The sequence below is a fragment of the Rhamphochromis longiceps genome, linkage group LG12 (genome assembly GCF_057381845.1).
Source record: "Rhamphochromis longiceps isolate RC_006_pf linkage group LG12, R_longiceps_female_GT1.1, whole genome shotgun sequence".
In the NCBI taxonomy this organism is placed as follows: Eukaryota; Metazoa; Chordata; class Actinopteri; order Cichliformes; family Cichlidae; genus Rhamphochromis; species Rhamphochromis longiceps.
The window spans coordinates 8361807-8381059 of NC_140568.1; the positions used below are offsets into that span (position 1 = coordinate 8361807).

Genomic DNA, 19253 nt, shown 5'->3' on the forward strand with positions numbered 1-19253 from the left:
GGCTAAGTTCAGGTTACATTTAAACAAAGGAATTTGCCCCACACCCCTCATCGGCTATCGCACACATAAATCTACAGTATGTTCTGATATTATACCTGCTCGCTCGCTCTGACTGTATGTCAGCTATATGTATAACATTAAAGGCCACAGTGTAACAGATCCCACTGAAACAAAGAGCCCTGTCAGGCCTAAGTGCCTTTGATCTTTTTGATCTGTTGTAAAGCCCCAATTTCCTCAGCTGACAAACTCACACAGACATCACAGCTTTTAAGGCCAGCGCACCAGCGTTTCCCCCTGCTGCTCTGACACAGTAAGCAGTGCTGTCGCTGTCAGATGATACTCAGATGACCATCGAAGTGTTTCATTTCACCGCATACTCATCATCCATAAAGTATCTTCCGCAGAGACCGGAGAGGAGCTCTACAGGAAGATGGAGCTCGGATGGCAGTAGCCCACTCAGTTTGTTATGTAACAATCAATTTGATTAAATAGCTTATGGGCTGCATCAAACTGATAGCGTATTATACCACTGAGCTTTATGTAAGACAGCGGTCACTTAACAAAATGGTCCAATATGGTCAGAGCCCCTCTCTTTAAAAAAAAGAAAAAAAATTCTTCTTGTGGGAATCAAGTTAGGTTTTTTACTGTGATTAAACGGAGCACTCTTTTGATTAGAAATCCTCCATTTCTAAAGTGTTTCCAATCTTCCAGCTAATTACTAATCTCAAAATTATCTCTGAATACTCATAAGCGACGATGAGCTTTCACCAAACTTGGCGGCAAATGCCAGACCAGCACCGTCAGAGCAGCCATCGCTGACACTGAAGAGTCAAAGAGCAACCAGAGGCTGGCACGAGGCCTGTTTTGCCACTCTTGGCCTGGGGATATCAATAGCTTTCTTATTTCTCCTCTTTTCTCCAACTTGCACAGTTTTACTGATCTGGGAGGTGTGAGGATGCTGGCATAAACAAGCCAAAGACTGCAGTGTAAACTGGGCCTTCCTGTTGTCCGTAGCTGGAGAAGTTTAGACAGAGGATGCTTGCCTCTCAGTTCAGGCATGGCTGGAGATATGCTCGCATAAACAAACAGGAAAAAACACTCTTCACTTTGCTCCACTCGCATTCTCTCGGCTGTTGCTAGTGCATGATCTAAAATGAGTCTCTGTGTGTACAGTACAGTGCCTTGCTTAAATGTATGCATGCACAGAAAGCAGCAGCATTAACAGCAGCAGACATGGATGTGCATAGCCTTTGGCACTGCATCACGTAATACAAAACCTCTAATGATTTAGACCATTAGAGGATACAACCAATATTGCAACCTGTGAAATTGTTCAGTGTGTGCACTGCACACTCCAATTCAACTGTTGAATCAGTCCCACACAGCTACATTTATAGAGGCATTGATCAAGCTGCTGAGAAAGTCGTGCTTCAGCTATTAACTCAAAGATCCATCTCATCCAATAATTGTATAAGGCCTTATTCTCTCCTCCACACACACGCGCACACACAGTCAGGGCAGATGCACACCATTGGAGCAGCTGGGACAAGCGAGATCTGTCATGGGTCATTAACTGCTCTTATTAATTCATGAAGCTTGATTCACTCAGCCCAGTCGTGTTCTGCTGCCATAAAACAAACGTCCAGTCCAACCCACGGGCGAAGGCATTCTTCGTGTGGATTTTGACAGCATGTCGCCATCCTGGTTCATTTTATTACTCTATTAGTGCCTATGAAACACTTCCAGCTCTATGTGCAGGAAGCCCATTTATTTTAAAAACGTGCCAACGTTGTAACACGCGTGGAAGGAGCTGCGAGAGAACCAAAGTCTTTTCCTGCGTCATCTTGCAACTCTGCAGAGGCTTTTGCCACATCAAACTATGAGCTTCCCTGCAACCGGACCTGTGTACACTTGCACTTGTACATACACCGAGTCATTTTAAACTGAAGCAAAAGATTTGATGCATTTACAGAAAGACAGAAAACTGTTGCAACCAGTTCCAAAAAACAAAACAAAACAAAAAAGAATAATCATGACAATAAAGTGGGATGAGTGTGAGTGGTGGTTTTTAAACCCTGCTGATTGAAAACAGGTTTGGGATTACTGAGGAGAGTTCAAAGGGCATCCCAAAGGGACCCAGGTACACTCAGGACAAAATGTAATCTGTTTTCATTTTGTTTAAGTTTCTGGACATTACCCAGACTGAATAAGGGAAAAGGACGGCTATTTCTCTCAGGATTTATCTTGCTGTTTAAAGCTGCACAACCAAAACACTCCCTAATTTTGGCTTATGAGGCGAAACCTAATGAATTTTGTTTTGTAACTTCCCACAGGCCCCAAACCTGAAATAAAAGTGCCCACATGATCCCAACGACCAAAACGGTCAATGCATCACACAGTGCGCGGCGTTTACCTCCAGGCCTTCCTCGTGCCCTCAGCGCAACCCTGTCTTCCTCAGAATGAACTATTAATGACACCGTGCGCCTTCATATTTCAGACCGTGCTGTCGGGCTGCAACTGGCCTTTTCAGACATTTGACTCTTTCTACACAGGTAAGCAGAGTCCGTCTCTCCGCAGGGGCCCTTTACACAGATTTCAACACCAGTCACCTTTCAAATGTCAGACAGCCTAAGCTCATTTTATTCCCCCTCTAGAAAGGAGTTATTCCCCGTGTCAGTGTTTGCTCCAGCATGCATAACGTTGCGAAAGAGCCGCTTTCATATGCACAGACAACGAAAGCGGATGTGGGAGGCAGACCACCCTCCCATCCTCCCTCCCCTGCCGCCCCCGTCCCCCAACATATATATATTTTTATATATATATTTAATGGGGGGGGGGGGGCATACAATCTGTCAAAATGTGCAAGGATTTTGGTTGACTCGAGTCTATCACTGATTACAAGACGAGCAGTTTCGCGGTGTTCCGTTGATGTTGTCTGCACTGTCTGCACAGCACCCCCTCCCGATTTTTTTTCTGTTGCATCTTTAGGATTTACCTGCCGTAATGAGCCACACAGTCTGCAGGCTGCCGTCATCCTTACGATTATTTTTTTTCTGCACAGCTCAAAATATGACAAAAGCAGGCCCGCTTACTATTTGTGTCAACTTACCCTCTCTGGCTTTTAGCAGTACAGTGTTGGCTACTATGTTCTCCAGCTCCATCAAAAAGAAAAAAAAAGAGAAAAAGAAAAAAAATCCTAAACGTAGAGGTTTCTCGGCACACAAACGTCTGCGGCGAATACAGCGTCCTTCAGCTCTGTGCGATGCGTTTCTTTTTCTTCACTCCTGGTGACTATCCAAGTAAAATTCACTCATATCAAAGTCGTAAAGGATAAAACAGGATGTCATAAATTTGCTTGCAGTGTAAGCTGGGCATGGTTCTTGTTGTGGGCTGGAAGTGCGGCGCTGCATTTCTACTCCAATCCCCCCAAAACCATTCCATGCGTAATTTGGGTAGGAAATCTCCCCGACGCATAAAATAATTATTTCTGGAAGATCCGATGTCTGCAAACCGGGTTCTTTCGGCGGCGGATCCTTAACAAGGGTACACTAGGATACCGCCAGCTTTACCTTACAACAGCAGCAGCAGGGGTTGGCTGAGTGCACGAGAGAGGACATCAGCGGGCCCCCTCCTCCCCTGTTGGTACGTAATCAAAATAGGCTGGGCCTCTCAGTTAAGCGGCGTCACACAGTGAGCCTCTACCAGAAGTTAGGCCACGATGTCTGCAAAATAAAAGCACACTACAACTGCCTGGCTCGCTGGAGGAAGCGACACATTTTATAAAATGCTTTTTGTGAATTCTACATTCACATTTTATTTGGTCCCGCACGTTTCACCTCGAGTAGCCATGAATCTCATACCCAAGAGTTTCTACAACTAGTGAGCTTCTTTCCGCCAAAGTGATTCCATTTCTGTCCCAGTAACGCAAGCACTGGTGCTCCGACTGTAGTGGCAGTAAAGATTAAAAGGGTAAGAGGTAAAGTCGCCCTCTGGTGTTCAATTTTAAACTACATACGAGAACTGGTGTGCATAACGTTATGGATCACTTTCGCGAATCAACAATGCTAAACAAGCATTTCACCTTTGAAAATATATAAATACATAACGACTGAATGCCAGGTGATTGGCCGTTTCGCGAGGAATCCAGTAATTTTGTAAGGTAAGGATTCTCAAAGGATTTATGACAGCAAGGAGCAAATCCACATTTTAGAAGGGCTATCTTTGTAATTAAACTGTAATTCTCTCTAAACATCTCCACAGATGAGCTTCTGGAAAATACACTGCCATTTACTGCTCCAAAATAAACCAAAAAGGCCAATTTTAAATCTCAAATTGGCCTTAAAATAATAAAAAATCTGTCAAAGATTTTAAAGCAATGTCCGACAGGACATATTCAGGAAATATTATTCAAACCGTTAACTTATACAGCTCTGTTCATTTCTTACAAATGACTCGCTTCTTCATATTTTAAAAAAGTTGTTTACATCATCATAAGCGCGCTGTTGCTGTATTATTGTGTTTTTACAACTTTATGAGTGTTTGCTGGTGAAATGGAGGCAGGAGTGTATAAAGAAAAAAAAAAGATCTAGTGAAGAAATCAGGTCGAGTCAGTCCCAGTGTCCACTGTAGCGTTTGCTTCGAGATTAACGTTACCGACAAACCTTCATGTGGGGTCCTCTGCCCTCCTCCTGAAGACAAGCACTTTACGCTGAAGTTTCACCGGAAACTGCACTTTATATAATAAGACTTGATATGTGGAAACTTTCTTTATGGCTTGCAGGCTGTCAGGCTCTGGGTTCATAGTATAAAATAAAACGAAAGGAAGAAAAATACATTAAACTGCCACCGGAAGTGCTTAATCATGTGGCACGAGGATAACTCGTTTAGGAGCGAGTACAATCCCGCGGCTGCCCCGTTTCACAGAAGCCACGATGGATCAGTCAAAACGATTAACAAGCTTATTGACCGCTGAAGGCAGATAGGATCGATTTCTCAGTGTGCGGACGGGCTCTCATTTATATAAACAGGACGTGGGGCAGCCTGATGCACCGATATGCCGCCTGCCTAAGTGCAATTACCACAATGAATTATGGCATTTCCCCACATAACAAATGCACAAGTGCCCGGTTTGATGTCACATTGCAGCGGCTAACGTGATCTGCTTAGTGGTGTCTGTGGCGCCATCATAAAAGAGGGCAGCGGGCCCTGATTGACCCAAAGTGATGAGCTTCACATCCCTTTAATGCATGACACCCCTCCCACCCAAGTAGAGCTTCCATCATGAAAAATTAAACTCTTTAATGGGGCAAAGCACATAGTCTCTCTCCCCCCCCCCCCTCAATAGCAGTTCCACATTATTTAAACATTCACCACATGATGAAAGAATACAAAGTGCTATTGATTCTTAATTGTCAACATAGTGATTTCAGAGAAAAAAGTTTTTTTTTTTGTTTTTTTTTTTATACTTTCTTGACTTGACACCCCCCCTTACAAACCTGAAATTAAATTGATACAGTACATCACAGTAGCTGGACTCCATATAATGGTATGTTCTCCCCACTTAAAAACAAAAAGTCAGGCTCCCATGCGCTCTCAGGTTCAACTTCAAACTTGTCAGTTCAATGCCAACTGAGAAAGAGGCCCATGGCAACTAGGCTGCTAGTATTCATCTAGGTTGTCAGCTTTGGGTATGGACAGGCCTCGGTCCTTCAGGACCTGCATTTTGACTTTCTCCGTCTCCTGTTTGGCTTGCTGCTGCAGCCGCTGCTCCTCCAAGATCTCTTCAATGGAGACTTGCTGCAGCACCGTGTCACAGGGCTTATCCATGTCCTGCAAAGACAAGAGACCGTGTCACATCTTGCACAGGCCTGAAACACTCAGATAATACTACTGAACACATTTTAATTGGAATTACTGGGTGTTCTGGAACTTTGAATTGTTACTAATAAAATACCTGATCAAAAATTTGATTATTGACAAACAATCTGATTACACTAATGAAGCAAACAAGTGTCTTTATCAAACACAAATAATGTAGAAGAATAAAGTGAACCTCTGTGCTAATGACTTCTCCAAAAGCCATTTCCTTTTTCCAGTTAAGGAGGACAGGTTGCACACCTGCCACTTCCTAGAACTAAAGGCATGAAACATCTGCAAATCTTCAAGAAGACTGCATGGTTCATGCCAACCATCAATCACAAACTGCTTTCTGATAATAAGCAGCATGAACAGAAATGCTGTTTATTCATGCTTGACAAACATTTTCTTAAAACTATACATAAATTAATGCGTGCAGAAGATGTCGTATGCTGAGACTATGTGCCTTTTTGTGCGTCAATATCATTTCTGATGTGACACAGGATTTGATGTCAGCTTACGGTCATCGTTTGCCAGATGCAAGCTCACCAAAAGGCACCAAGTAGTTAATCACTGCCGTTCCATTTCCATCAGCATTTCAGAACAGAAATAAATTAACAATCAAATGAACCTAATCATCAGGCAAATGTCACAAAAGGCAGCAACATCTTCTAAAGCACTGAAAAGCAGATCAGAGTACAGGTGCTGTCGAGCCTCTGCTATGACTGAAGCAGTTTTACATCATGACATGCTGTACTGTTACAGCATGATGTGGATCCCTTTAACAGCAGAGTACTGCTGTCAAGCATTAGGTAGGAATAACAGCGCAAGAAGAGTTCATGAATCACTTCTGCTCAGTGTACTGGCCTTGAAGGTCCTGTGTCACAGCAGTGACCCTGTAATGCGTCAACTTGGCTGTTGACGTACATCAGACAAGCATGATTAAGGAGAGTCGGATGTTAAGGATGCATCAGCAGCTTGCACTGTTGTCTCTTAGGAAGGAGTTTGAGCCCACCAGTCTTTCTGGCATCTGTTTGTACCAGAAAGACTGGTGAGGGTTCTCTGGCTTCCTATCACAGTCCAAAGATAAGCATGTTAGGTTAATCGGTGATTCTAAATTGGCCCACGAATGGCTGCGCGTCTCTCTGTGAGAAAGGCCAGATCTCAATCTGTGTCAACTGGGATAGGCTCTAGCCCGAGGACCCTTAGCCACCATTTATGTCAACCCCTACTCTCACAACTGTATCAATGCAGTGTGTGAAGGACATAAGGAAATGTAAGTAACAATGTCTACTGAGCCTTACTTTGCATCCTTCTGACCATTTCAAAAACCAAAGTGAAAACGAGATTATGTCTACTTACTATCTCTCCAAGCAGCACCACATTTTCTCCTCTCACGATGAATATTCCTCTGGGGATGTCACCAAACTTTTTTCCCACGTGGATGCGCTCAACTGTCTGGTGAAAAACTAAATTGGCTGGAGGACAAAAGAACCGGGGTAAATAAAGAACAGACCCGATCATGGGAATCATAATGACAGATAAACTGAGCCTGCTGTAACCAATGCAGTGACCCGACTCAGAAAAACAATACTAAAGGTGGATATAATTAAGAGTTTTACCAAACTGATCAATGCTTCTCAGGTAACCAATCAATGTTCTTCCATCTCGGAGCAGCACCAGGTGCTTCTCTGTGGGATACAAACAAGAGGAGCACGTTAAATGGCAGTTTAAACTCGCTGCAGATGATCCAGATTGCGTCGGACACGATGCTGCACATCTTGAAACGATTGTTTCTTTTTAAACCAAATCAGCTCCATCAAATCACTCCTCCAACTTACTATCGATGTCGTCAATGAGGCTTGCCGTCCCTGGTACGTAGTTCATCTTGTGCTGCTGCTGCTGCTGCTGCTTCTTCTTCTTCGTCTTCTTCTTCGTCTTCTTCTTATTTGAGTCTTATATCTGTATATACCGTCAAGCCATTAATGTTTCAATACATGTTTCTCACAAAATTAGCACAGGAAGCGTCTTTATACACGCCAGGGATGAACTTCCTGTAAGCATTTAACCCTTCGTGTGCTGGCGATTCACTACATTTCTAACACGCAGGAACGGCCCTTTAAAAAATACATCTTTAAATAAATATAACTTCAGGCATCGGTGGGTTTTGAAGATTAAAATAGCAGTTAATGTTTTTAAAATGTTATTTTTATGACCTTTCCCCCCATTGGCCAATAACGTCTACTGGCGCGCATGCGTCGGCAAAGATCGTATTTACACAATATTGGTCACAGAGCCGGAACAATTCAAAACGCCGTACATTATGTAAATACATGTATATTTTTGTTGAAATACGCCCAGAAAATAGACGTTTAACGTCTTAAAATCATATCATAAATTTATAGCTAGTGTAATGATGGTAGACTCTGGCGTTACTTTCTCCGTCCAAACGTTGGTTGTGCCAGAAAAAAATCTGACGGAGTGAGACCTCTGTAGGTTTAGCAGCGCCTCGCTATTAAAGGCGCAGCACGGGGGCGCTCACGTCATTCAGTCGTTTCCCGACTTCAACCGAGGGGTCCGCACTTGTATAGGAAAACGACAACATTGCTGCTGGCGTTTCAGACGACCTGACACATCCGATAAGTAACGCGAGGCTCGCTGCAGATTTGTTTCCTCCCCCCCACAATGATAGATGACAGGGCGGCTGCTGGTAAGAGCGCTTAGTCCAAGCATCATCATTATCAAATGCAGTCCAATCTGAAACCCGGCTGGCCCTCGACTTGCAACTCCGGAAATAATCACGGGAACTGGAATAACAGTATGGTAAGTAAGTGGACACAGCTCAGACATATTCTCGTGGTATTCACACTCTTTTAGTGTCTTTAAACCTTAAAGAAAAGCGTGAATTTGTGGCCGAGATCATTTTCAGCCAGCTCGCACAAAGCCCTGTCTATGCTAGCTGCGTGACTAACTGAGCTAACTAGCATTATGTAATAGTAACGGCTAAGGACAGAGTTCAGCTGTTTTCCGGGACTTTTACGTTAATCTTGACGTGACGCCACTGTTAATAAGACTCCACGTTTTTGAAAGAATGAGTCAGTATTTCGTGTCTTTCTTGTGACATGTTGGGCCCTTTTATTTCCGGTTAGTTTTTCTTAAGGATTTTGCATAACTGGTTCCGCAGGCAGATGAATCAATGTCCCTGTTTGCACAGTTATTGTTTGTCCTGGGATTGGTTGTGACGTTGAAGGCGTAGTTTTAAAGTTTTGTGTCATACCAATGTCTATTTGTAAGTACTCTGGTGCCAACCATGCTTTGTGACTGTATTTGCAGGATGCTCCTCAGTATCCAGGCTACCCTCCACACTACTGGTATCCTCAGTCTCATTCCACAGGGCACTATGCAAATACCTATCCCTCTGGATCAGATGTTCAACCACAGTACAATCCACAGGTATGGCTATACAGATGCAGCATAACCAGTACCTCTAACTCTAAGGTTGGGTTAGTGGATTTATGCTTACATTTTCATATTAACATCTATCTTGTCAAAGTTGTTGTATCTCTGATGGATTTATACTTTTTATTTTAAATAACTAGTTCCCCTTCTTGTGTCTTTCACATAGGTAATGCCTGGTGGTTATCCAAACGGCCATGGAGTCTACAGTCCAGCACAGAGTCAGTATTCAACAAGTGGTTTCCACCCATCCAACCCTTTCTACTGTGCTGACCCTCAAAGACCGGCTCCGGGTTCTTATCCTAACCAAGGCTGTCATGCAGAGCAAAGCAGTGGGTCTTCTGGACAGCCTCATTCTCAACACCAGCATCATCACTACCCTGGGCCACACTGCCAAGGGGTTGGTGCATTTAAGCGCACACAGTTTTCAAATATAACAATAGTTTAAATAAAGTCTTACAAATGAGGTATATTATACACTGTAATTTTATTTTTATTTATTTATTTTTTTAATCTAAAAACAGATGCCTTTTTTTAAACGCAAAAGAAACGTTTTCTGAATGTGAGACATTTGTCTTCTGCTCTCAGGGTCCTGGATATCCTCCCGGACCGTACCCTCACTACAATGATAGTGGCCATGCGTTGCCTCCAAATCCCCCATACCCAACTGGCCAGTCACTTCATCCCAGCCAGCAGGCTGACGCATGGGGACACTCTGGTCCATATGTACCCTCACAGCAGCCATGGCCGCCGGGGCAACAGCCTCCACAAAACCATTATGGGAATCCAGTCCGTCCACCACATCCTCCAGCGTGGCCAGGAACTGGAACAGGTGCTCCTCCACCGTACCAGCCCAAGGTAAGAGATTTTGTTTTGTTTTTTTGTGAAACACAGATGTGCACACACTGTATTACAACTGTCATGATGAACTGTAAAACTAGAACAGCCATTGCACTTTGTTTTCTGTAATCGCGCATCTATTCTGGGTGGATAGCATCTGTTTTTGGAGGGATTAGATTTTCTAAAAATTAAATACCAAATCTTTGCTAAGGTATATTTATTTGAGTCAGTTTACAGCCTTATATTATCAAACTTTTAAAACACAATATTTTTCAAACTCTTGTGTTACTGTAGGACCAACAGCACCAACGCGCCCCACCGGTGGGACCTAAACCGAAGCCAGCACCATCCCCGAATCCCCCCAGTGGTAATCCTACTGAAATAAGTTCTCCTCCACAAATGTATAAAACTGGGAGAGGTGATCCTAATGCGTCGCAAGCTGAGGCCCCGCCTTCGGTTCCAGCATCAACTCCAAGTCAGGCTGCACCTCAGCCCCTGAGCGATAACCCCAGTCTGGCTAAGGTCCAGCAGGTCATGGCCAGAGTACTGCTGCTTCAGGAAGACGTTGATGAGTTTGTTGGCAAAAAAACAGACAAGAGTTATCGTTGTCTGGAGGAACTGCTTACCAAAGAGCTGCTGGTGCTAGACTCTGTGGAGACTCAGGGACAGGAGAGTGTCCGGCAAGCCCGAAAGGAGGCTGTACAGAGAATCCAGGCCATTCTGGACCAGCTGGAAAAGAAAGCTTTCTGAGCTGGACTTGTTCTGCTTGTGGGTCACTTTGTTTTCATCTTCCTGATCTTCCATAGACATGTTCAGGTTCTTGTTGTCTTTTGCTGACCAGTGTTGTAGGGATTTTTTTTTTTTTTTCTCTCCCCACCACCATGTTACTATAGAACACCTGTGAAAGGTGGCATGGACCAAAGAAAAAGACACAGCAGTTACTGGCACGTGGACTCAAACTTTAAAGCCTAATAATGCTGGTATAAAAGGTATGGTGGTATTAGACGTGAAAGCTCATGGTTATCTGCGTCAGCCTCAGTGAGTGACTCTATCAGCTGCAAAAGCAGGAGCGAGTCACTGGAAGATGAACTTGTGTAGTGCCACATTGCAGCTCTCTGTTGTCTCTGAGTCAGGACGCAGATTATCATCACGCTGTCCCTCAGGAATGTGGGTCAGTTTCAGTCTGATCCAAAGTGTATCAGCTCTTGCACTTCTTTAGCAGGCTGTCGTTTCATCTCACGGTCCCTTTGCATGATCAGGAAATTGTGCTTTCACCTAATGGAGTAAATGCATTTTGTCCATAGCCACGTACCTCTCCATGCCTCCGCCTCTGTAGGTGCAGTGATTTCTTTTGTCTTTTCTTTTTTTTTCTTTTTTTTTTTCTCACTCAGTTTAAGCCCTGCATGCACTGTAATGTCAGATAGGCACTTGATACAATCATGATATCTCAGAGCTCAGAACTGGGCCTTGAGTGTAGCAGATTAGTGAAAATCCCCCAGAAGATTGCTGTTCCCAATTATTTCATCTTTTTTTGATGAAGACCTAGAATCAGACCTACATATGAATGCCATGTGTTTCACTTGACTCACTGATAAAGACTTGATTAAGTATGACTGGACAAGCTGTTCCTTTTCTCCATCTTTGAACATTCAAATATATATATAAAAAACTGAAATCTCTACTTGAACATTTTCAGTCATGTTTTATGCTGAAGGACAAGGTTGGATTAAATGTTTTTCTTTCTGTCCTTTTGATAATGAGGACAAATCTATGTTTATATCAAACTGATTTTTGTGTGCGCATCACTGTCCATTATCGTGTGTATGTTTTGTTTTGTTTTTCCCTCCTCAGACATTCTTGATGTGTTTTAGCAAAAAGTGCCATATTTAAGAGGATGGGTTTTATATAATTAGGAGAAAAAAAAAATATAAAAATATCACAAGGTTTGCATGGAAAAGAAAATCATTTTCTGTGTGTTTATTTCCCCTTCTGCTCAAATGCAACTCGCTGTGTAGTTTTAGATGTAATGCATGTTTCCAACATAGGATGGGGAATTTTGCCTGATAAACGGTGAAAAGATCACAAGTGAAATGTGGGAGGGGGGGGGCAGAAAAATGATTAAATGTCAGTATATTTTTTAACTCTTGATCAAATTAGTTTTTGCTTTGCCTTTACCGAACACACATGAATATCAGACGGTTTAGGTATCAGTCATACAACATTTCTAAATGTTGTTCTGTTTTAAAAATGAGAAGGCTGCTTATTTTTCTCAAGTAGAAACTGGTGCTTGGAGGTCACACTGCCTTCAGCTGCAGGCCTGCATTGAGCTCTTTAAATAGACAGCTATTTGGACGCAAAAGCATTAATGTCCGCCCATGATGGCTCCAAGTGCAGTCTAATTTAATTCAAGGGTCAAATGGCCTGACAACACACAGGACACCCTCCGGTGTGTGAATCTGAGCCAAACAAGCCTGCTCCACTTGAGTCACTGGTTACAGACGACCAACTGTGGAATAGTCTGTTTGCAGTTTTCTTCATCAGCGAAGCTGTAAAAGGTAGTCTCGGCAAACTCTTCCATAACCTTTTCACCTTTTAAACTTTTTGCCTACCCTTAACAAACCATTACAAAAGATAAAATTGCCATGTCGACAGAAAAAGCAACGTCCTATACATCAAAACTTCCTGTGTGGTGGAATGCAGAGCCGCCTCCGCGGAAATTGGAAATTGACCTGAGTTCACCTGGATTAGCTGTGTTTGAGTTGGAAAAACTCTTGTATACTGGCAAAGCCATAATCAGTCATGCAGATGAAGTGTGGCCTAGGCTGTACATTGGTGACCAGTAAGTAACTCCTCTTTATTTCTTTTGATGAACTCTGACATAATCTAACTGCACCTATTCCTCTAGCGTCAGTATTTACTTATATACAGCAGATTCAAATTGAGATTATGACTCTGAGGAAACTTCCTGACTTCTAAATCTCCAAATGTTTTTCTTGTGTTGAGAGAGTCATCTGATACTTTTAGTAAAAATACTCAAATAAATCAATAAAAGTCCTGGATTCACTCCACATACGTGAAAGAGGAGCTGATCATAAATCTGATTCAAATGCAGAATGAGTAACGTGACACTTGTCCTGCTGCGTTCCACAGTGGGAACTTGCATAAACTACAACAACGCCATGTAAGCGTTTGCACTGATGCCTTGGCATGAAAGCACGTCTCGAATGTTCGAACTCGCATGCTTAAAGTGTTTTTCTAAGGATCAGTTTATCACGATGAAATATTGCATACATGCCGTATAACCTACTGTCTGAATACAGAGTGGTGTGTTTTCCAGACACAGTGCAGAGAACCAGGCTGATTTGTACAAGAATCACATCACTCACATCCTGAACGCAGCTCACAGTAATCGTAAGGGACAACCAGATATCTATGAGGGAATGAAGATCACCTACATGGGCGTAGAGGCTCATGACTCCTGTAACTATGACATGAGTGTCAACTTCCAGGCAGCAGCAGACTTTATCCATAGAGGTCTGAGCAGAGGAGGTATGAGGAGAAAGTTAAAAATGATATAAATACAGTTCAAAGGCAAATGGATTTGATGTGTGGAATTTAATCTAATATTTCTCTGTGAAGGCAAAGTGCTGGTCCACTGTCATGTAGGAGTGAGCCGCTCTGCCACCCTGGTCCTGGCTTACCTGATGCTGAAGCAGAACCTCACTCTCGTCGAGGCTATTTGTGCTGTGAAAGAGAGCCGTGGTGTGATTCCTAACCGAGGTTTCCTTCGACAGCTCATCAAACTGGACGAGCAGCTCTTTGGCAAACATCGCTGAAACCCGTCTAACAGCATTACTAGTCACCTTTCACGGGTCCAGAAGATTAATCTTTAATGTCAAGATGATGTGTTGCATGAAAGATTTCTTGCGTTTTACTTTGGGGTCTTACAGCATGTGATCCTTTCTTTGGTCTTCATTGTTATGAACGTTAAGATAAAAACATTACATTTGTACATGTTAAATGGACTGATGTTTTACAAGATGTTTAGCAGTCAGCTTAATTTACATAAATATTGTGGAAAAGTTTTGAGCCACCACCGATTTCTTTATATGCCGCTTTCGAGGAACCAAACCTTTTTCGTAATTTTTAAACGTGGTCTTGATCAATAGTTCTGTAGGCTTTCTGAAGCTCTTTCTTTGGACATCGGCCGCTTCTACCTGACCATTTTCAGAGGAATGTGTTGTTGTTGTTTTTTTCTAATGTTGTTAAGCCATTTAACACTGACTCATGGATCACTTCAGTATAAAAAAGGCACCTAACTCAATGAATGGACCAGTGTGAGAACTAAAGGAGAAGTGCCAGGCCAAAAATACAAAAAGCTATCTACAGCAGATGCAGCATCTGAAAGTCATTGTCTGTGGAAAAAGGAACAAATCCTGACCCGATTTATGTTTTGGGCACTTCAGGTGATCCATCTACTATTCGCTGAAGCCTCATCAGAAATGTTCTCATTGGAAGGCTGAGATCTGTTAAGATGCCATTTTTAATTCTTGCCAAATTACTCAAGAGCTGTACTGAATATCAGTGGCAACAAGTCTTATGGAATGAATCCAAACTTGAAATTTTGGGTTCAAATTGTTGCCAGTATGTATGAGGAAGGTCAGGAGAGAGGCACACTAGAGAGCTGAGAAAAACGATGGAGTTGCTGTCATGGTTTGGACATTCATTTAGGACAGTGGTGTTGATGATCTTGTCAAAACCAATGAACACAGAAAAGTGACATCAGATTTTGACCCACTATGTAATATCATCTGGAAAGCATTTGGTTTGTTAATGCTTCATTTTTCAGCATGACAATGATCACAAACACACTTCCGCCACAGTCAGAACTTACCTGGACAGAAAAACACACAATGCAACACTGTCAGTCATGCAGACTCAACGTTATTGAAGCAGTATGGGATCATCTTGACAGAGAACAGAACAAAGAAGGTCTTTCAAGAAGCATGAAGCGCTATTCCTGAAGACTACTTACAGAAAACGCAAGAAAGCAGCCTAAGACAGTTCAGGCTGTGTTGAAGAGTAAAGGTAGTCATACCAAATATTAGCATTCAAGCTTTGTTAAGCTCTGTTTTGCCTTATATAGTGTATTAACATGTATTTTTGCATTTGTTTCAATAACTGTTTTCCCAACAAAATACTAAGAAATAATGGGCACCTCAAGACCTTTGCACAGTAATGTGGCTCCATGGTGGCCAAATATTAAATGTGTTTTTCAGCACTGCACTGAAATTTTAACTCGACCAATAGCTGTTGCATAAATAAAGAAATTAACTTTTCAAAAGTGTTTTAGTGTTTCATTGCACAACAGAGAAACATTTCTCTCTGACATCAGTGTCGACAGGGTGATATCAAAGTTCAACTGCTATACTGTACAGCACAGCTGGTGATTAGTGATCACCTATGGCATTTTTTGTACCCCTGCGTTAACAAACAATGGCTTTTCTGTGCATTTTGTGTGAACTCAGTTTGATGCCATGATTACAGGGGAGTCATTGCACGGAACAAATGCAGAGGTTGAGCAAGTAAGAGGCTGAGACAAAGAGCAAACAAAGTCAAAGTTCGGCCTGATCGTCCTCATAAATAGAAGGTCTCCCTCTGTCCAGCTTCACTCTCTGTGGCTGATAATACATACAGTGAGCTCCAACCAGAAGAAGGTAAGCGATATGTTTTTTTTAATAGCATGTTTAACTGTCCCGCCATCAGATGCACGGTTATCTTTAATATGTAACATCTGTAGACTGTAAGTTGTAACTTTGATTTTAAGCTCTTCTTAATGACGCTGAATATTTGCAGCTAAGTATCATGACGTCTATAAACAGATTTAACCAGCCCATACACAAAACAGCCAATTTGGATTTTAATGTACGTAAGTAAATTCTGATAGGCAACATTAGGGATTAAATCTGGCCCCTCTGCTTCAAATGAGTGAGGAGATAAAGAAACACAGAAATTTGTTGGGAATTTAGCAAAAACTGTTGCAGCATAGCGTGTTGGTCAGAAACTCAGTTCACAGTACGAAAGAGCAAAACTGACTGTTTTCAGGAGCAAATATTGCATAACCCACATGAACAAGCAATCGATTGTGAACTTTTGTCTCAGTTGACCATGATGCATGCAGCCTTGGCTATCTGGATCTTATCAGCAGTGTTCTGCATGGGTAGAGGCCATCACCATTTGGGCCATGCCGATCAAGACCAAGAAACTGACAGCAGCCTCTCACAGGTGTCCACAGCAAACAAAGAGTTTGCCTTCCGTCTGTACAGAAAGTTAGCAGCTCATGCCGACTTTCAAGGCAAAAACATCTTCTTCTCACCAGTCAGTATTTCTACTGCCTTGGCTGCCTTGTCCGTAGGAGCTCGGGGGGAGACCCACCAGCAGCTTTTCAGTGGTCTAGGTTTCAACAGTTCCCAGCTCATGCAAGCAGATGTAGATCAGTCCTTCCGTACGCTCCTGCAAAACGCAAAGAGTGGTGACACCAGTGAGGGGACTGCCGTGTTCGTGGACAACCGCTTTAAGCCGCAACCCGAGTTCCTGGAGGTGTTGAAGCAGTCCTATTTTGCCGAAGGGTTTAATGTTGACTTCACCCAAGCCACGGAGAGTGTCAATACCATCAACAATTATGTGGAGACCAAGACCAATGGGAAGATTGACAAGCTGGTTGAGAGCCTGGATGTAAACACAGTCATGTATCTCATCAGCTACATATACTTTAAAGGTAAGAGGTCAACTGAGATGAGATTTGGCTGGTCTCTCTTTTATTCCAAGGTTTAAGTTTGATGTGTCATCTGTAACGTGTGATTTATTTCTGCTTATAACCGCAAAACAGGAAAGTGGGAGACTCCGTTCGATCCTCAGGGCACCACAGACGACCATTTCCATGCGGAGAACGTTCAGGTTCAAGCAGCTGATTCAGAACGGAGATTAGTTGGAATAATTATACATCACTGCGCCTAATTCAACCTGTTTTCCAATAAACTGTCACATTTCCAGGTTCCAGTCCAGATGATGAATATGGAAGAGGATGTTGATATTTATGATGACAAGCTCATTAACACAACAGTCCTCCACCTCCCCTTCAACGGCACCCACTCCATGCTGCTGATGTTGCCTGATAATATGGCAACGCTGGAGAACGCCATTAGCCCGGGCCATGTCAACAAATGGCTGAAATGGAAGAAGCAGAGGTTGGGTAGAATTTCAAATCATGCTTAATTTCTTGGTTTAGACACGTCCATCATATTTACATATACTTAAAATTTTTAAGATTAAACAAAGAAAGCTGGAGTAAAAATGAAATGCAGTTTCTAAATGATGATTTCATTTATGAAGTGGAAAAAACTACCGATTCCCACCCATCCCTATGTGAAAACGTAATTCCCCTCTAAACCTAATAACTGCTTGGGCCACCTTTGGCAGCACAAGGTGCAGTCAGGCGTTTGCAGGGATTCTGGCCCACTCTCAAACACATTGGAGGGTTTTTTTTTTAAAACATGAAATCCTTACTTCAACTTGACCACTCCAAAACCTTTATGTTGTTTTGTTTTTTTGGAGCCAATCAGAGGTGGATTTGAGTTCGTGTGTTTCAGATGATCGTCTGCTGCATAACTCTTCAGGGTGCAAAACATTGTCCCCCAGACTTTTCTGGTAGAGAGCAGAACTCATGGTTCGACCAATTACAGGAAGTCTCCCAGATGCTGAAACAGGAGAGCAGCTTCAGACCATCACACTGCCACCACCATGTTTCATTGTTGCTATGATATTCTTTTCATGGACACGGTCTTAGTTTTACGCCATACATAACAGGACTCAAACCTTCCAAAAACTTCAGCTTTGTCATGTCAGTCCACGTACTGAAATACTTGGGGATCATCAAGATTTATTTACTTTTTGGAAAAACTTTGTAACTATTTCCAGACTGATAGGTGTCACTGACTTAGTTTTCCAGCAGTTTCTTTAGATGATGTATTGCTTTTTGAGATCTTTTAGCTTCACTTTGTCAGACTGTTTTTATTTTAGTGATTTCTTGATTCAACAGGTCTGGCAGTAATCGGGCCTGGCTGTGGCTTATGAAATTGTGTTTAATCGTGTGGTTAATCACAGTAAATTCATGTTTTAACAAGGAGGGGCAGTTTATGACACAGGGGCAGGCAGGTTTGGGTAGCTTTTTTTCTGTTAATAAAAGAAATTATCCTTTAATAACTGCATTTTGCATTCACTCAGGTTATCTTTGTTTGATGTTAAAATTTGTTTGATAATCTGAAACAGAAGTGTGACAAACATGCAAAAACTAAGAATTCAAGAAGAGTAAAAATATTTTGTCATACCCTGAATATGCTTGCCGGATGAATATCAATACTATTGATTCCTTTCACAATTTTTAGGAGATACAACATATATGTGCCAAAGTTCTCCATCAAGACTTCCTACAACCTGAACAAAGTGCTGACTGAAATGGGAATGGCAGACATGTTTCGTGATAGTGCAAATCTGACCGGTATTTCAGAGGGGCATAAACTGGCAGTCTCAGAGGTAAGGACAGTGTTATTAAACACACATTTCTCCCTTTTATTCAATCCTCTCACATGTTTCTCACTCCACTGCGCTGTAGGTGGTACACCAAGCCACCCTGGATGTTGATGAGGCTGGAGCCACAGCAGCAGCTGCTACAGGCATCGGTATCATGCTCCTCTCCCTCCGGATTGTCCCGGTCTTGAAGTTTAACCGCCCATTTATGGTCATCATCACTGAGCGTAACACAGAAAACATTGTTTTCATGGGAAAGATTATTAACCCAAACATCTGATGGAGGAAATGCTTTGTGTTCTTCCACGGTTGTTGCAGTAAACATAAAATACTCAGAAAAACAAAAACAAAAAACACTCACTTGTCATGTCTCTTCTTTTATGACTGCATGGTTTTAGTATTGTTCTACCTGTTTTTGACAAGTAGAAGATAAAATACAAACAACAGGATTCCCAGCATCAGCTTTTCTCAGGGGTAAACAATAATATAGCATGTTTTCAATCATCTTTATTAAT

At 42.3% G+C, this 19253-nt stretch overlaps 5 protein-coding genes across 5 annotated transcripts in view; 3 read left to right on the forward strand and 2 right to left on the reverse strand.

The window, feature by feature from the left end:
• Window positions 1-3861, reverse strand: part of LOC146656824 (G protein-coupled receptor kinase 5-like) — a 28060-nt gene extending 24199 nt beyond the window's left edge. The window contains exon 1 of the mRNA XM_085424595.1: window positions 3110-3861. Within this exon, the coding sequence (XP_085280721.1) occupies window positions 3110-3161 (52 nt within the window). The 5' untranslated portion in view covers window positions 3162-3861. The remainder of the gene's footprint in view (window positions 1-3109) is intronic.
• Window positions 3862-5431: 1570 nt separating this feature from the next.
• LOC146656825 (U6 snRNA-associated Sm-like protein LSm1) lies at window positions 5432-7862 on the reverse strand. The gene is made up of 4 exons (XM_085424599.1): window positions 7698-7862; window positions 7479-7547; window positions 7219-7334; window positions 5432-5829 (listed from the first exon to the last, which is right to left on the reverse strand). Exons 1-4 carry the CDS (start codon window positions 7741-7743, stop codon window positions 5659-5661), a joined length of 402 nt encoding a protein of 133 aa, XP_085280725.1. The 5' UTR covers window positions 7744-7862; the 3' UTR covers window positions 5432-5658.
• Window positions 7863-8390: 528 nt separating this feature from the next.
• On the forward strand, window positions 8391-12121 carry LOC146656826 (uncharacterized). The gene is made up of 5 exons (XM_085424596.1): window positions 8391-8679; window positions 9190-9309; window positions 9482-9712; window positions 9901-10170; window positions 10447-12121. Exons 1-5 carry the CDS (start codon window positions 8602-8604, stop codon window positions 10900-10902), a joined length of 1155 nt encoding a protein of 384 aa, XP_085280722.1. The 5' UTR covers window positions 8391-8601; the 3' UTR covers window positions 10903-12121.
• Window positions 12122-12794: 673 nt separating this feature from the next.
• Window positions 12795-14015, forward strand: LOC146656827 (dual specificity protein phosphatase 26-like). The gene is made up of 3 exons (XM_085424598.1): window positions 12795-12991; window positions 13490-13701; window positions 13792-14015. The coding sequence occupies exons 1-3, from the start codon at window positions 12795-12797 to the stop codon at window positions 13986-13988; spliced, it is 606 nt and encodes a 201-aa protein (XP_085280724.1). The 3' UTR covers window positions 13989-14015.
• A 1794-nt stretch (window positions 14016-15809) lies between these two features.
• LOC146656828 (serine protease inhibitor A3K-like) lies at window positions 15810-19097 on the forward strand. The gene is made up of 6 exons (XM_085424600.1): window positions 15810-15869; window positions 16315-16930; window positions 17042-17109; window positions 17206-17399; window positions 18597-18744; window positions 18824-19097. The coding sequence occupies exons 2-6, from the start codon at window positions 16321-16323 to the stop codon at window positions 19016-19018; spliced, it is 1215 nt and encodes a 404-aa protein (XP_085280726.1). The 5' UTR covers window positions 15810-15869; window positions 16315-16320; the 3' UTR covers window positions 19019-19097.
• The last annotated feature ends 156 nt before the right edge of the window (window positions 19098-19253 follow it).

Coding starts and splice junctions, on each gene's coding strand:
- LOC146656825 (XM_085424599.1), bottom strand. CDS start 7,743: ATGAACTACGTACCAGGGACGGCAAGCCTCATTGACGACATCGATA. Junction 7,548..7,697: donor CCTCATTGACGACATCGATA/GTAAGTTGGAGG, acceptor TGTATCCCACAG/AGAAGCACCTGGTGCTGCTC. Junction 7,335..7,478: donor GAGAAGCATTGATCAGTTTG/GTAAAACTCTTA, acceptor TTTGTCCTCCAG/CCAATTTAGTTTTTCACCAG.
- LOC146656828 (XM_085424600.1), top strand. CDS start 16,321: ATGATGCATGCAGCCTTGGCTATCTGGATCTTATCAGCAGTGTTCTGC. Junction 17,110..17,205: donor TCCATGCGGAGAACGTTCAG/GTTCAAGCAGCT, acceptor TCACATTTCCAG/GTTCCAGTCCAGATGATGAA. Junction 18,745..18,823: donor ATAAACTGGCAGTCTCAGAG/GTAAGGACAGTG, acceptor ACTGCGCTGTAG/GTGGTACACCAAGCCACCCT.
- LOC146656826 (XM_085424596.1), top strand. CDS start 8,602: ATGCAGTCCAATCTGAAACCCGGCTGGCCCTCGACTTGCAACTCCGGA. Junction 8,680..9,189: donor GGAACTGGAATAACAGTATG/GTAAGTAAGTGG, acceptor CTGTATTTGCAG/GATGCTCCTCAGTATCCAGG. Junction 9,310..9,481: donor AACCACAGTACAATCCACAG/GTATGGCTATAC, acceptor TCTTTCACATAG/GTAATGCCTGGTGGTTATCC.
- LOC146656827 (XM_085424598.1), top strand. CDS start 12,795: ATGTCGACAGAAAAAGCAACGTCCTATACATCAAAACTTCCTGTGTGG. Junction 12,992..13,489: donor AGGCTGTACATTGGTGACCA/GTAAGTAACTCC, acceptor TGTGTTTTCCAG/ACACAGTGCAGAGAACCAGG. Junction 13,702..13,791: donor TAGAGGTCTGAGCAGAGGAG/GTATGAGGAGAA, acceptor TTCTCTGTGAAG/GCAAAGTGCTGGTCCACTGT.